This window comes from Ciconia boyciana, chromosome 2 (genome assembly GCF_034638445.1).
Source record: "Ciconia boyciana chromosome 2, ASM3463844v1, whole genome shotgun sequence".
Classification (NCBI taxonomy): domain Eukaryota; kingdom Metazoa; phylum Chordata; class Aves; order Ciconiiformes; family Ciconiidae; genus Ciconia; species Ciconia boyciana.
In genome coordinates, this window is record NC_132935.1 from 159,093,578 (window position 1) to 159,110,778 (window position 17,201).

General features: G+C 38.6%; 1 protein-coding gene across 1 annotated transcript; it reads right to left on the reverse strand.

Annotated features, from left to right (window-relative positions):
- Nucleotides 1–223: 223 nt before the first annotated feature.
- Nucleotides 224–15,330, reverse strand: RNF32 (ring finger protein 32). Its single transcript, XM_072851629.1, is given in 11 exon segments — nucleotides 224–399; nucleotides 402–462; nucleotides 817–981; nucleotides 7,012–7,120; nucleotides 7,340–7,464; nucleotides 7,912–7,944; nucleotides 9,657–9,799; nucleotides 14,508–14,713; nucleotides 14,715–14,761; nucleotides 14,764–14,778; nucleotides 15,307–15,330. Coding segments are annotated over 11 exon segments (1,104 nt in total).
- Nucleotides 15,331–17,201: the final 1,871 nt, after the last annotated feature.

A 17,201-nucleotide genomic window follows, 5' to 3' on the forward strand; every position in this document is an offset into this window, starting at 1 on the left:
ACAGAGGAAGAACAAAAATGCTGGAAGACCAAAGGTGAAACTGAGTATAAAAGGGAAGCAACAGCACCCTTCTAACTTTCATTTCTCTAAATACAAGGCGAGTACCATTGTCCATACAAAATCATTTGTTCTTGGAAGATCTGGCTCTGAAAAGGCTCCGAAGTTAGAAGTACATGTAGATCGTAGCTGACAACACGAGATAGTTCATTATGAGCTATATGTATCAACCTTTGAGGATTTTCTTTTGATAATATGAGTGACATAAAGGACAAATATGTCATTCTCCCAAGGAAAACTCTTCAAATGCTTGAAGACAGGTATGATGAAAGAAATGTGAACAAGAAAGCAGAACAGTCTGTCGTGAAAACTGATTGCTGTTACCAGAAAAGAGACAGGCAGATGAACGGTAGGACTGAGTGGCATGATACAGATAGGACAGTCAAATATCTCTTGCCGAAATGCCTGAGTAAAAACAAACCAACCAACCTGTAGTGAAACAATGGGAGGTAAATAAATCAGCAATATGCTAATTCAAATGTTCAAATATTATGACTGTAATATATTTTGAGAAACTATTAACACTTTGATTCTACATTTTGTCTACAGCCTCTTTGGGCTCTTTGAGTAGAAAAGAGATGCTGCTGAGGTAAACCTCTGAACTGTAAAAACCTTTTAATATTCCTGATTTGGAACAGATGGACCAAAATTTAAGAAAACAGAAAACACTCAATTGTGCTGAAAAGACTGCCATGCCTCAAAAGAGCATAAAAAAGCTTATAAATGCAAAACACTTAAAAATAAAAAAAGCCAACCAACCTGCATCTGGACCTTCTCCCAGTCAGTTTCACTTACTAATATTTCTTTTCCTTCCAACTGCTGAAACACATCTCGACTTGCAGCTATAGAAGAATCTATCTCAGAAAAAAAATCATCTAGGTTGATGTTGTAAGAACTCAACAGTCGATTGCTGATCTGTTGAACCTGAAAAGAAAATTGCCTGCTGTTAGATTTGGAGTTACTTACAGGTAGTTCATACATGGCTGAATTGTGAGCGGTGGGACAAGTGGGCCTGATTAGTTGCATGATCTGTGGAATCTTGTTCCAATTTGCAGCTGGTGTCCAGTGCTGATTTAGAGGTTAAAAGCGTAAGGTCCCCAGACTCCACTGATGGACTATTATCCTTCAGAGAAAACACAGGATTTTCATCACTGAACTTTCCCAAGATAGCTGTACTATTTGTGACCCATATGGGTGCAGCACAGAGGGTACAGCTGTGTTAGAGAAAGGGAGTATAGAACTTAGGTGAGCAGTGGTTATTTGATGGGAAACCAGTGCATCTATGGGGTTAGTTAAAGGCATGATAACCAGTGAGGGAAGAGGCATCTTAGGTGTTGTCCTTGGTATGGACTTTCATGACCTTACGTATGTTTCTGCATATTGCGCATAGGCCTAAGCGATCTGGTCGTCATATCTGAACATGCTCCTATCGGTGCTCAGCAAAATAAATACCTAAAAGCAATGAATGCTTTTCTTAAGCATAATCATCTCCTTGAGTGCAAGCCCAGCTCACTGTGGCCACTTTCTCTCATTGCTACCACAGCAGCTGAAGGTTCTGCGGGGAGTCACACAAGTCTTAGACTTGCCTTTTGTGACTCTGATTGATTGTAAATGCTTTCAGCAGTTCTAAGGAACATTTCAACACCTGTATTGTGGCAGTGCAATGTGAGCCTTTCTCTCCATGCATTTCCTGTGAGTGAAAACGTGATAGGAAAACAGGGAGCCATCTTCTCTGGGAGGATGGATGGAAAGTGGAAGGTGAGGTGGCAGAAGGGTTGTTGTCAAGGTCAGACAGCCTGTTGGTACCTGAACACCTTCCTGTTGTTTCATGGCACTTTTTTTTTTTTTGGTAGCTTTTCTCTACCAGGACATGTGCTCCCTTACAATGGCTAAAGCATGTAGCAGAATATTCAAAGTGAACTTTTCTAGGCCCAAAGGAATCAAGAGCCATTTCCCACAAAAAGCCCACAAAAATCTATCCAAAAAACTCACTTAACATCCTAAGATTCCATTTAGACTTTGAATTTCCTAAATTTCCTTCTAAAACTATAAAAAAACTCATCAGTTTTTTTTTTTAAATTATGTCCATATAACATGCAAGTATGAAAGTGTCTTCCAGTGAAACCCATAATGTTTCTCAATAGACTTTAGAGACAAACATTAGAAGTGTCCAGGCAAGGGAAATGGTGAAAACCATCACGTAAGACAAGTTGTTTGCTTCTTGATGTTAGATTTGGTCCTGTGTATTCTTTTTATTTTATGGTCTGATTTGCTGCTGAGACCAATTATGACACTGTATTTCCAAATGATCCTGATGCAACAGTATATTGAAAAGATGTATCCATGTGTCAGCACAAATTGGATTTAGTTACCTTGTTAGTTAATGCTGATGTATCAACCTAACTTAAAAAAACAAACAAACAAACAAAAACCCCCTCAAGACCCCTTGTATAGTGTATGTATTTAAATCACAATGCGATAGGAAAAGCAGCAGCCCCTTCTGTACTCTGTGGGAGAATTCTGTATCTAGCAAAGAGCAGATGGGTAATCTTGTGCTCCCCTCATGACTGTTCACTGACAAGAAAGAAAAAAAAAATTGATTCTATCCTACGCAAACATGCATGCGGACCTTCAGTGGTATGTGTAAAACAAAACCCAAACAAACAAGAATCCCACCACAGGCCTCCTTCAATATTTACACTTTGTGGTCTCTAAACAATCCCAAACGATGACACTGCGGGCTTCCTGAATGAGACATGAAGTACTAATGCACTACACTTTAATCAGGTTGTCTTTAATATTTTAATGTGATTATGTATTTAATTAAGCAATAACAGTCCTAGTAAGTTTTATCTGAACTGTTGTTACCTAGGTTCTAGAACTGAACCTACTCCACATTGCAATTTTAACTGCTCTTACTGATTTCATTTTAAAATCTGACTTCAGGAAGAACAAGGTAAGATTACACCTACAACCTTACATAATTCATGGTTTCTGTTCAACATCAAGTAAAGGTTGATCCCTTTGAAAACAGTTTTGGTCCTGATTTATGCTTGGTCTTCATTTATATTGGTATCAAACTTGAACAGACCTGAACTATTTTCATAAGCAAGCTAGGGGGATGTAAAAGAAAGCTAAAGCAGCCATGACAATGCTTTCTAATAGCCTCTCAGGACCCAAAATTGGAGGAAAAGGAACCACGTTTTGACTCTGCCCTTATTCAGTGTCTATTTCTGTGCACATGAGAGCAACACAGACAGTATGTGGTCAGTCCCAGGACTTGGCTTGTCTTTGTGAACTATACTGTGACTAGACATCCTGCTGAGGAATACTAACCAACAAGGAGAGCTCAAAGCGGTGGGCAGAGCAGGGCTGGGGTTGCATTAAGCAAGCAGTGCCCTCTTTCTGTCTGTGCCCGGGCTGCCTGTTCCTTTTTCCTTCAGCAGGGAGAAGCCCTCCATTTTTCCCTGAGCTTGCACTTGTGTTTCCCTTCCCCATTTCACTAAGCGATCCTGAAAGTCCTCTCACGAGCCTCCTTGAGCAGGAACTGTAAAAATAGAGGAAAACTCTTTTCCTTCCTGAGACAGTGATCTATTAAGTTCCCCTGCTGCTAAGATACTATCTGCTTTGAGCTACTCCTGTATTTTCTGCAGTATGACCTGACCCAACCCATATCCATCAATCAGCAAATAAAGTCTAAGGTTGGGAAGAAAAAAAAGTGTCACTGAAATTTAATCCAAATTTTTTGCTAACTAACTGGCACATTGGTGTGAACTATCAATGTGAACAGAAAGGAAATAAGCATTTTGTATAATTTGTTTCTGTTAACATGTTCTAGGATTTAAATACTAAATCCTGCTGTGTCTTAATGCATAATACTGAATAACCTTTTTTCCCCAGAACAACTGAAACTGATTAATTGAATTTATTTCTGAAAACACCATACCTCTACATTTTATGTCTGTGACTTCTTAAAACTTGAATCGAATGGCATAAACCGAGTATTTGAAATACTATCAGTATGAACAACTACATCAGTCATCTGTACAGCAGCACAAGACTATGATAAAATAAAACACTGAAACAAAGCACCGAGGTGAACTTTGTCCACAGGGAAGCCTTTTTAAGTGATCCAGTGTCAGCAAATTGCTTACTAATGTGTTGACTTATGGCAACCCTCAAAAGTAAAATGAAAAGGTTGGAATTTACAGCATATCAATGAATCAGTTGATAAGCTTTTACTGGTTTAATATCCTCCTAGTTTTGCTGCTTGGAGCCACTTCAAGTTAGCAACAGAATGTTTACCATCTCCATGTGATAAAGGAAGTCAAACGACTAAACAAATTCCAGGACCATTATACTGTTTGGTGAGATTTAAATTAAAATCGTTGGGAGAAATCATGTGGAAGGGGGGAGGAAGAAACTGAAGTCAACTACATCATTTCACAATGACTTACCTCGCTTCCTAACAATGGCAAGATTTTTAGCAAAGCTGGAGATAATGTAATGCATTTGAAAAGATTTAACTGCACCAATAAAAGACTATACCACAATTAAATGACATACAGAAGTGACATTTATAGGTAGGATCAAAGAAATTCACTACCTAACATGCTGAAGCAACACCCTGCTTTCTGTGCATAGTAGTGCTAAAAAGTAGTCTACTTTGGTTTCAGTGACCTTTCTTATCTCCTTTGATCTAGATTATTAAAAATTTTAATGATAGGTGTAATAAGGGCTACTGTAGCACCCTGAAACAAGTAATATGGGTCCTTCCTAGTACTAATACTTCAGACCTTGTTTTTTATTTTGTGATATTTATTTAAGAGTATGAATCTTGACATTTAACCTTTGTGATCCTTCTAGAGGAGGCAGGGATATTAAAAATGTGATTTTTTTTCCAGTTATGATGCCCTTTGATTATGCTAATGTTTAGGGAGTGACATTTTAGAAGCACGGCACAAGTTTGAGAGGCAAAATTTATTTTAGAAAAGCTTTTTAGCATCTGGAAATGGATAGGTCCTTGTGAAAATTTTCTTTAGTGTTTTCATTAACCAACACTTAAAAGTATAAGAGCGAACGGCAGGAAAACTCATCTACAATTCCCACTTGAAAGCCACTAAGAAAAAAACCTATATATCCTTTAATCATAATTGGTACTGAATTCATTTAAACCTGGCTAATCCATATGAGAAGACTTTATAAATTTATTCTTAATAGGTGGTGAAAAAGTAATGCCCATTTTGTTCCCTGCAAAATCCTGAAGTGTTACATAGGAGAATAATTTCCTAATGCTGTGGGCTATATATGGAAACTATGTTACATGGAGACTTTCCCATGGCTTATAATCAGCTGATGAAATGTGGGCAGTTTATCAGTCTGTTTTTCCCCTAAAATAGCTATCTAAGATAGGGGCCCTAAAAGCTAGCCCATTGTGGGTAGCTTGGGAGACAGCTACTGTAGACATCTGAAGTTCAGTGAGAGAAATGTTAACAAATGATGCTCAGCTGCAGCTTTTGGCATCATTAGAAGCCTTCTTCAACTTCCCTTTACTGAGACCTTGTTTGTAGCTAAGCATGGTATCTTGAGCCTACAGTCACAGTCTTGAGGACTGTCACAATCCACCGAAGGATTCACTTTTTCCAAACTTAAGTGCTTGAGCACTTTCAAGTGTAACATTAGCTTTCTTCAGTTACCTCCATATCCCTTTCCTCTGTTACGGGGAAGGACTTTGTATTGATTCCAAAGGCAGCATAGCAACCAGCAAGCTGTCTCTGTATTAAGGCTGAGAGCAGTATTTCCTCTCCCCTGCCACTGTTACCACACAAGCAGAACAGTGGTACCAGTTTTGTTGCAAGAGTCTGCAAGATCACCTCTAGGGTACCAACCTCACCATCATACATACATGCATAACAGTGCAAGAGAGGGTCTTTGCCTTCAAATCTCTCCTCCAACAGGATACAACCAAGTAAGCGTGAGAAATAATGACAGCCAGTAAGCAGCCTTTTTCTGCAAGCATTCTTCTCTTTAGCCTTTTTCTCCAAGCACTCTTCTCTTTAACTAAAGAAGTGATTTAAAAAAAAAGAAAAAAAAACAAACAAAAAATGAACAACCAATGTAAGTATTGGTTTAAACCTACCACTGATTTAGCTTGCAACTTGGGTAAGAGTATTTTCCTCATTGCACACAGTAGCTACATTTAAATGGCTGCCTTGTGTGGCTTTGTTAATCTCTGTTAACCAGGCTGTTTGGTAATCTGGACTGGAAGATGGCCTCTCTGGCTCCCTGAGGGACGGTTTGGTAATTGCTGAGGATACGTCAGAGCCGTTTTTGTTACTGAAAAGCTGAACTGGACTGGCCGTTACTAAACTGGGGGAAGACTGGAAGTTGGCAAAGGAGGACTTGAGGATTGCACAGGGACTCTGCAGCAGCTGTGTGCTTAAAGGCAAGCAGGGTCATTGCAAAATGGTTGCACCTGATTTGGCCTCATTTGTATGGGGTCAGGACCCTCATTTATTACAGTCTGACTTGCATCCGAGCAGAAGTTAGAGAAGGGCAAAGCTATGGAGTGGAACTACCCAGTTCGGTGTCCAGTGAGGGAACAATGACAGTGAAAAGAAGTTATGATTGTTTATGGATTTATTCATTTCTCCCCTTGCTATACCCCCCTCATATAATTCTATAGGAAAACAGATTACTGTGCTTTATCAAAAAGAGAAGGGAAATACAGAGCCCCACAAAAAGCCCTTAAAATTAAATTATTTTCCTTACTTCTACATTGTAAAGAGGATGGAATGAAGAGACTAACAAAACAACTGAGTGCCTCCAGTGCTGCCTGTTTGATATGAATAAGAAGGAATAAATGAAGAGGTAGAGAGCTGATATTCAGGAGTTTTGATTTAAGGGAGCTGAATCAGACCAAAGAAACAGACCAAAGCAGCAAATGCAACATACCTTTTTCTCAAAGAATTGCTTTCTTTATTTGCTGTCTTTAGGAGGCATTGTTTTTCTCAAGTTTTTATACCATTTTCTAACAATATATCCCTTCCAGGAAGCTTGAATTCTGTAAGACACAATTTTGCTCAAGAAGAGGAAACTCTCATTTATATAATTTTACTATTTATATGAAACAAACATTTTATGCATTTTTTTAAAACTTTAACTTTTGTAGTGCATTCATTCTGTCTAGTTTCTTATTATATTAAAGTTTTAACACATTTGGAACATTATTTAGAAATAAATATTGTCCAGTGACAACACCTGTAGCAGAAGTAAGGCTTACCTAGTAGCGCACTTTATTTTAAACAAGCGTGCCCCATCATGTATCACTCTGGTCTGATACTGCTCTTTTCTACACATAGGGCAAGACTTCCTACCTCTAAGTTTTTCAAAGGCTTTCAGGCGTGCCTGAAAAAATAACTGCAACTACTTACAATATATTTCATATCATTGGAACAGATAAAACAGGATAGATTACAGAATGTAAAAAGTTTATTCATCAGTCCATGAACACTCTACAAGATGCATATTTTTATAATTAAAGTGTTAAGAGAATTTTGTAAATCTCCATATATTCACATGAAATTTCATGAATTAAACTATTCCCACTTAGTATACAAATGTGTAGCTCAGTTACAAACTATGTTTTCCCATATGGTTTTAGAAAAGGTAATAAAATGGAATAAAGTGCTTCATCATAAAACAGCCTTAAATTATATTTCTTACCATAAAAATCTGGAATCAAAATTACTTTTCACGGCGATTACATTTAATTCATTAGAATATTCACTTAAGTAGTTTAATTAAAATACTCATGTATTATGTGCTTGAATAGTTATACAAAAATGTACCCACTTTATAGAATACATGGGAAGATGAAAGCAGCACCTGTTTTTCAAGGAAAAAAAAAACAAACCCCAACAAACCAAATCTGACTTTAAACCATTCTAAAAGCTGAAAAGTAAAAAATGCTGACAAGAAAAATTCAGACTGCCTGAAAGGTCATCGGTTACTCTGCAGTCTTTCCGTGAAAATAAAATCAGTCTTCTATAGAAATTACTTAACATATTACATCTTAAACCAGTATGTGAATTTTGTGTTAACAACACATGGAGTAGCAGAAAGCAAGAAATGCCAACTGCTACTGACTGGAGGAAAAGATTATAAAACAAGTACTTAAAATGAAAGCTGATTAATTTTTTTCCCTTTTCCCCACAGAGATGTTAAATTTCAAGAAGTGATATACATCAAATGCAGCATTTCACACATACAAAAAAACAAAAGAGAAAGCATGTTCACAGGCTGCAAGAAAACTTCACCTTTATCTGACCTAAATTCCCACCAAATGCTGATGATCTCCATCCTGACAAAAGATACAGAGTTGGACAAAAAAGGCAGTTGGCTCTTAGAGGAAGGAAAAACTGGGAAAGGAGTGAAAACCAGAACAAGTAGTGTGCACTATTGAGCTGGCAAACACAAAAGGATTAATGGCTAGCAGCCAGCTGAAGGGAAAGCTTTCAGATACAGTGGCTTTCTTCCCTTGAGGGAGGAAAGCTAACGAAACACTGAGGACAAAAAGAATTCCAGAGGCATTTCCCTTTTTGTGCCAAATCTAAAGTAATCTTTTTAATGAGTGCTGTCTTTTGCTCTCTCTTGTCAAGCTTTAGACTTTCAGGGTAGCCAGAAACTGGCAGAATGGTCTTTTGCCAGATCCATCCCACCTGTCTGTGGACAATGGTACACCTTCAGTTAATGTTGCTGTAAAAGGAAGCAAAAGCCCTGTATCTAAGGTTATTAAAAGATCTTGATTCACATGGCAGACTTGGCTGTAAAAAGTCTTCAAGAAAAATTAAAAAAGGGAACAGGCAGAAAGAAACCACCCTAAAAAGCACTGTGGAAAGAAACTTGCAAGCAGTTGGGAAAATTCTTCTAATTACCATCATCACCTCTCTGAAGCAGCACTCCTCTTCAATCAGTCACTTGTCCCTTTTGCTTCATATTTGCAAGATGATAGATGCGAGAATCCAACAAAGCATGATGTATTTATGCTTATGCTACACACATGCATTGAATAAAGCCATCAAGGTAAAATGCAAGCATTTCTTCAGACAACCTAAGGAAGTGACTGACTGGTATTAAGAGTACACCTACCTCCATTTTCCAAATAGAAATAGCTATTGTACTAAACTGCAATTAAAAAGACTTGTGAGAAAACAAAATATACCTTAAATTGTATAATTAGTGAATATTTACCATTCTGATGAATGAAGGCTAGGATCATATCTAACAGGAGTTTAAATGAAGCAAATAATAGCCTATATCTGCTTTGCAAGAACAGATAAAAAGGCTGATTACCTTCTCCTCTGCTGTCATAAGTTCAGAAGTGAACAAACACTACCAACCTTTCTCTACCATGTCATGTCCAAAATGCTTTCAGAGTTGGCCACTGACGGCTGGGTCCAGCTATTCAATGCTAAATGGTGTCTTAAAGTAGAATCTTTCATTTCTTTCCTTTCTTCCTCCAGCTAATGATTTTTAGCAGTAACTCTGGAAAAACTTTTTTAAATACAATGGTGTAGTTCACACAATTATACACGTACCTGAGGCTGAAGTGGAAATTCTTCCCTGCATATTGCACAAGGCTGTATGGCATCTCTATGCTGTATGGATCTCTGCCTTATTTTTACTCATTCTTCAGCAGTTAGTGGCAAGGAAGGAGGCTCAGCTAGGCCTAGTTTCTGAGCTGTAGACAATAACAACAACAAATTACTGAACAATACCCATTGGCAGATGCAGACAATGGATTTTCCTCATGTGAAATTCATCGATGATGCACTTATTTAAAAATACTTTATACAGATACTTCATATAAATCTATCATCAGACAAACCACTGGCAGGCAACATACTCCTTACTATTAGTTAGCTATTCAGTAATTGTCAGAACCTCTTTTACATACAGGATTTATACAGGAAATTTTAGAAATGTAAACTTTTATTTGCTGAGTAATTTGAATTTATTTTGATACCTTTCCACAGCCATTACGAGGGAGACTATTAACTAGACAATGTAACAATGCATGATAATTTAATTTTGTTTGTACAAACAAAATCTCTGTTAGAATTCATTTTTGTGAAGGTTTCCTCAACGTTACATTTTTGTATTCACAAAAATAAAAATGAAAAAAGTGGTATAATAAAAAACTGTTGCTGGTTCAAAATGCTGAAGTGTAATGAGACTGTGATGGATGCAAGAGAAATAAAGAGCACAAAGAAACAGAGAGATGGTTACAAGATACCAGTGATAGCGTCACTGTGATAGCTGAGCTTGTCGATCTCAAATGACAACTGTGAGGTGCCTTGCTGCATGTCCATGTGAAATCTCCACCTTCTCAAAGACGGAATCAGTGAAAATACTTACAATATTCCCCCCCAACCCCACAAATGACAGATAAAGTCTAGTGTCAGTATCTCAGTAGTAAAAAAAGATGCTAGTAGGTACAGCAAAGAATAGATCTTTGTCATCTTTGGAGACCAGAGCAAGCAGCTGGTGTGGACTGACCAAAGTCAACGAAGGAATGTCCGAGGTATGTGTAATAAGCCAATAACGTGAGTCCATGATGAGGCCTCAATGGTATTTGCTAAAACCAGAAAGGAAGAGGAACATGCAATAGTTAGAATGCAAGCTGATGGCATCTAGATGAGAGTTTTAGCTCTAAATGGGAAGGAAAGGGTCAACTCTTTCATTCATACCAAAATCTTTGCATAAGCCAGACATTAATAAGCAGCACTTTTTTGTTCTGTATAAGCTTTCAAAACCCCATCAGACAGACTGTGTATCCAAACTAGGTAGTTGTGAAGAGAAAAGGAATCCTAACAAACCAAAGAATGGGGTTTTGGTGATCCACTTGCTCAAGTATCTGATTATTCTAGGATAGGATTTGTTAATTTTTGAGACAAAAATTCTGCTCCTGAGCTCATCCATCTACAGATGTGTATCGTTAATCATTTAAAATTTGCACAAAACTGTCTTTGATCTTTTTAAAGAACTTTTGTGAGGTAATAAAGGAATCGTAAGGAATACTTTCTTCCCTCTAGTTGAACTATCTGCCTAACCTACTTCCTTGTAAGCTCATGACACCCTTCAAACGTAAATCAATTTGATTTCATATCTTAGAACAACAGGATGGCTTTGAGATTTCAAGCTGGGTCAGTTTACACTTTTGGAACTACGTGGAAAGTGTTTTCTCTACATATGGTTTGGTTCACATATACCCCACCTTGTTACTTTTGTTACCCTTGTAAAGGTACCAAGTCAAAGGTAAGCAATGCATATAAACCTAAGTATCAAAAGAAAATTTGCATCCATGAATGCCGTGGATGACACTGGTGGTCATATATGAATTGTCTGAGAGGCACACTATTTCAGTTCCTGGACAACTCAATACCCAGACACAAATACAGGACCTCCACATGTGCGGGAGCTCACAGCTCTGCCTGCAGGCTATGGGCTAGAATTCAAACCACTCCGTGTCAAGCAGCAAAGCATGTACATATGTATTTACGGCATCGTAATTTCAGAATGTAAAATATACGCTGTATTAACATAAAATAGCATTGTGTATCAATTTTTGGTGCAGTAAAATGCTTTTATCTGGTGCTCTTGATGGTGAAAAATAATATAAGCTTTAAGAGAAACATGAAAGATCCTGCAAACTTGCTAGAGTCTCAAAACTAGTTCAGAACATGTATTTTGCTTAAAGCTTACGCATGAATTGCTGAAATTGGTAGCTGAGTGACAAGGAAGTTTTCTTAACTACAAGTGCTTTCCCTCTTGACCATTCAAACCCTTGAAGAGCATATATTGCACAGAACAGTGTTTCTGCTACAAAAGAAGAATCAAATTATAAAATACATAATAAAAGTTTCAGTAAAAACATCTATCAAGTTTCATCTGACAGTAATACCTAGGAGTATCAGTGAATGAGTAAGGAAACAAGATCCCGTTTTGATAGTCCAATATACACAAGCCATGGTCTTTATGACAAGAAAATCTGGATCCACAAGGAGTGAACAAGACAGCAAGCCAGTCACAGCATGAAAGACAGTATCACAACACAAAAAATGCCTACCCTTGATTTTCTTCAAGCACTGTGGTCAGAGACTGTTTTAAGGAAGACAATGAGATGGCTTTGTGGAAAGCCTTTTGTATACCCCCGGGGTATGAAAAAATGCTTATTTAAAACTTTCAGAAATGGATGATTAAAGCTGCCAAATAGGAAGAGATTGGCGGCAAAACCTAACTTCTAAATAATATAAACCAGATGGGATATTTGTGAGGGACAGGTTATACAGGTGTTTAGAAGGAAAGCTTTTATACAACATAGTTGAAGGAAAACTGGCAGCAGGACACACAAGAAGGGATATGTGGTTGAACCAAAAGGCTCTGTGAAGATATTCTCAAAGCAGCACTTTGAATAAATACAAGCAACGAAAGCCTCCATTTATCACAGCTCAAGACATCCAAGAGTTTTCATCCTTAAGCATCAAGTTTACAAGCCCAACCCATTTCCTGACACACCCATTTACAACCAAGTGAGTTATTTATCCTAAAATGAACATTAGCAACGTGATTACATACATTAACCTTTAAACTATTATTATTTGATTTTAGGACGCAAGTCCCTATTGAGAAAAATGTAATGTTAGAGGCCTGTGAGATTTTGTTTGACTACTCACAAACTCAAGATGAAAAAGCGGCATTAAACTACGTTTTCAAAGTTGTTTCACAGCTGTAAGGTTTAAGCCACACAATTCTTATTAAGAAGAGAAAGCTTGACACAAGCATTTTAAAACAATGAGAGACTATAGGTGAAAATACTAATAAGCAAAACCCAGAAACAATTGCAATTTTCAAAAATCTTTCAGCACATTCTTTCGAATCACTTGCACAAGCATTCATATGGGACATTTCAGTCAATGCTATGATTTAAAGAGAAAATACTTTGTCTTTCTTATAATTGCAGAGAACATGCTCACACTTGGGCTGCATTTTTTCACCACAACCTTTAGCTTCCATAATCACTCATTATTTATATTTGCGTTAACCCCAGTACCTCTCTGCTGTTTTTTCCCCCCCACTATCCTCTCTTCTTTCAAATTCCTCTTCAAAACGAACCAAAGAAAAAACCCTCCCATCTTTAGAACTATAACCATGTAAACATAGTAATAATCACCTTGTCTTACTACCTTTGTCCGATCACTTGTTACACTCACTTGTTGTGTATTATCTTAAGTTACCCTCTTAACCTTCAGCTGATTCCAAAAGGCAGATGCCTGTGCTTGTATGGAGCCTCATTGATTTACATGGTTCTCTTTAGAGCTGGGACTACTGTGACAGTTACTATAGCAAAGGCAACATGATCTTCAGAGAGGCCTAGGGGCATTTCTACGAAAAAGAATAAATAAAACAATTATTAATGATTATGAAAGTTTATTATGCTTAAAGCTGCAAGTTGTGGAGCCGGAAGGTCCTTTAAGAAATGCCTAATCAAGACAACTGAAAGGACGGCGACAAGATGTTCATGGCAAGAATACCGTAGAAACCTTTAGAAAAGGGAAATACAAGACTGAAACTGATAGGCGGGAAGCCCATTTGGACTCCTGGTCTGTTAATATGCTCCCTGGCTTTGTTTATTTAAGCAATATCGTCTGTTGCTCCTGTACAACTGTATTATTATCATACTATTTAAAAGTGAGTTTTCTCACCAGGCATCATTCCAAGCCCTCACATCTGTGACTTTTATCTTGTTGCATGTTTGCTTCTAAATTTGAAAAAGGTATTTAACTACAGGTGTTAATTCTTCCCGGGTTTAGCCCCAGGACCACTGTAAAAACAAACCTTTTTAACTTTGAGTAAAGGTGGGTATATATTAACAAAGAATACGTTTAATGCAGCACTAGTAAATGTCTTTTTACTGAATAAGGAATAAAACAAACCATTTCAAATAGACTTAAAAAAAAAATCTTAATACTAAAGCATTCCCTCAAATAAATACAATATCAAAATCACTGATGTTTGCTTGCGAATATAAGGTAAAGAAAGTTATGACAGTGAATATACAAAACATAGTGAAAAAAGTGTAAAAGACTTCCCACCTCTTAATGAAGAATTCTTCTTCATCAAGGTGCACTAGCTTCTTCATTTTTACCTTCATTGTCACAAGAATAATATTTTTAATACATTTCAGATATGAAAAGACACATTCAAGCCACTGATGGCAATTCCATTGTTTACCTGATGGCCTAAACTGCTGAATTTTGACAAATTTTGAAACAAGAACTTATGTTGTTTAACATTAAATTATCTTATTGAACAGAAAGCTTAGCTTCCTCATTTTAGTTTATTTTAAATGAAAACAAAAATTCACAAATCAGAATATAATGGTTTACCTAATGTTAGCTGTGCAGGACTGGGATCAAGAACATACTCCTTTTCTGCATCTTCCTTGTTTTTGTGGCAAGTACTCTTTTTTCTTAGTCCAGTATCTACTACTGCTCTGACCATTTCTTTGTTCACGGGTTTGTAAATGTTCTTGGTATTCCTTGTCCTTGACTTAAGAGGATCTGCTAATGAAAGATCCTGGAGCTGATGACTGTATTATATGATCCTGTAAAGCAACTGCAGAAACTGCTATCGTCTCTCTGGTTTGGAGGAGCGGCCCTAGAAAGAAAAAAAACCCACAACCTTGAATAATTATTGTTATGAATGATTTTAAAACATATTTATTATAGTAAATTAAAAGAAATTCTGCTCTTAGCCAATATTTTTGACTTGTCAAAGGCTTTTATACACGTGCAACTCCCATACTTGAAGCCTAACGTACAATTACCATAATATGAAATTTAAGATTGATGTTTCTGACACATCCTAGTTTTAACTTATAAAAAGTCAAATGAAATCTTTGATTTATCATTTATATTAAATAAAATAGCAGTAATTTTTAAGTTTTAATTACTGAGCCCATAATTATTATATGCAATAAACTCATTATGGACTATAAAAGTTTGGCATGCCCAAACACATTTTTACTTCAATATAATTAAAAACAATCCCAAAGGCTAACCCTGCCTTCCAGAACACTGCATATAAACAAGAATATATTATTTTTATACAGGGAATGGGCTTATCTATCTATTCCTCCATTTCTCCCCACCCTTCTGCCTTATTTTAAAAGATGTGAAATCATACCTTGTAAAAATCATGATGCTCCATTGATAATCTCTAGCTGATTTTACAAGAGTCGTGTGGCTCTACAAACAGACATGTACAAGAACTTGAATAATATTTCTCAGCAGAAATGGCCTCATTGATAGCAGAAGAGAAACCTACCATTTCACTCGTTTTCTCCTAGGCCTACCATGGGAGACTGCTTAACATGTATTCCAGGCACAGAAATTAACTCTGGATCCATAAACCTCCAACTGTGCCCCTCTCCTGTCAGCCTCATCTCACCCCCAGTGGACTGCCCATAACGTACACAGAATAGCTTCAAAATGAATGGCGGTAATCACAAATTTCAAGCTGAACCAAGGAAAAAATATGGCCACAGCAATAAACCCCATTGAACTGTCCTGCCAGATTAGTTTATTGTAGGCAAGGAAGCCTGTGATACATAGAGGAAGGACGATGTTAGCAACCCCTTTGGGGCTGAAGCTGCTCCGCTGCAATCTCAACCATCTCATCGGTACAGCAGGAAAACCTATGGCGCGGCTCGGTAGCGGAGACTGGCAGAGGGTGAGGCAACACCCTTTAAAGCTGGCTGTGGCAAACAGGAGCCGCTTACAACGCTGTTCTGTTTCAGTGTGTAGTTGTTCCTCCTGCTACCACAGCCAACCGTGTGCTCCCGGAGTTATGGCTCGAGTCCGCCTTCCACCTCTGGGTGACCAGAGTGGCAGCACTGTCACTGCCACAGCCCCTCACACGGAGCAGCCCCGTCCGTGGGCGGGATGAGGGCGTCGCACCCTGCCAGTCCGGCCACGCGGCCGGGCCACCTCACGGCACTGCTGACCCTGCTCCTGGCCTTGCACCAGCCCCCTGCCCGTTGTCTCGTTGCTCTTTTTTACCTCTCGTATCTTTTTTACCTCACAGACCTCGTCTCCGCGCCTGACACCGCCCCAAGGGCCGCCCCGCGCACCGGCGCTCATCCGCGGCCGCCGCGACCGCCGGTGCCTCTCGCGGGAGGGGCCGCGTTGCCAGGGAACGCAGCTCCCCGGCGTGGCAACGGCGGCCGAGGCTGTTGCGCAGGCGCGGTGGGCGCGCGGGAAAGGCGCCGAGTAGGAGACGGTCTTCTCCCTCAGGCGGTTGTTGCCTGTCGCCTTTCCTGGCCCGGCCTCAACGGCTGCTCGTAGGGATGCCTCTGCAAATGGCTCGTTGCTGATTTTTTCCCCAACACCGAAGCTGCACACTTTCCAGTGTCTTGTCCTCGCTGGTTAGTGCTTTCTCCTTTAGATCCTGTGTCTGTGTTGTAACAGGGGGTTGGTAGTGCACATTAATGGAAGCCCTCCGTGTGAATTTTGACCTGAAAACTATTTTTCACTTTGCATTTTTCAATTTTTAATGTGTATTTTTAACTTCAGAGCTGTTTTTAACCTGGCAGGTGGTAAGATGAGAGGGAGGCTCTGCAATTATCATACATGGAAGGACTTCCTTCAGCAGTGGCCTTTTAGCAGAGCTCTCCAGCTTCTAAAAACTTCCCAGCAATGGTGATGGGGATAGCATGGTCTTCGGTCATTTGCTCCAGTAGTTTCCCTGGTTAGTGATGAACACTGAGTCACTATTTGTGCTGCATTAGCGCCAGCTGGCTGTTGATCTATGATCCACTGGGGATCAGTTAAGTTGTGGGTGGCTCTGGCAAGAAGAACACCTTTAAGGTGATTATTTCGGTAGTTGTGACTGCACCTCTTCCTAAGCATGGCTGGGTGGGAGTTTACGTTTTCCCCTCCATTTAGCAAAGTCAGGGTGGCCTGTTTGAAGTTACGCACTGGTGGCTTTAAATTTTAAGGGAAACAACATCACTGCCATTCTGGGTGACCTGTGTTTTTGGCAACTCTATAGAGTCACCATTTAAAAAAAAAAATTCTATA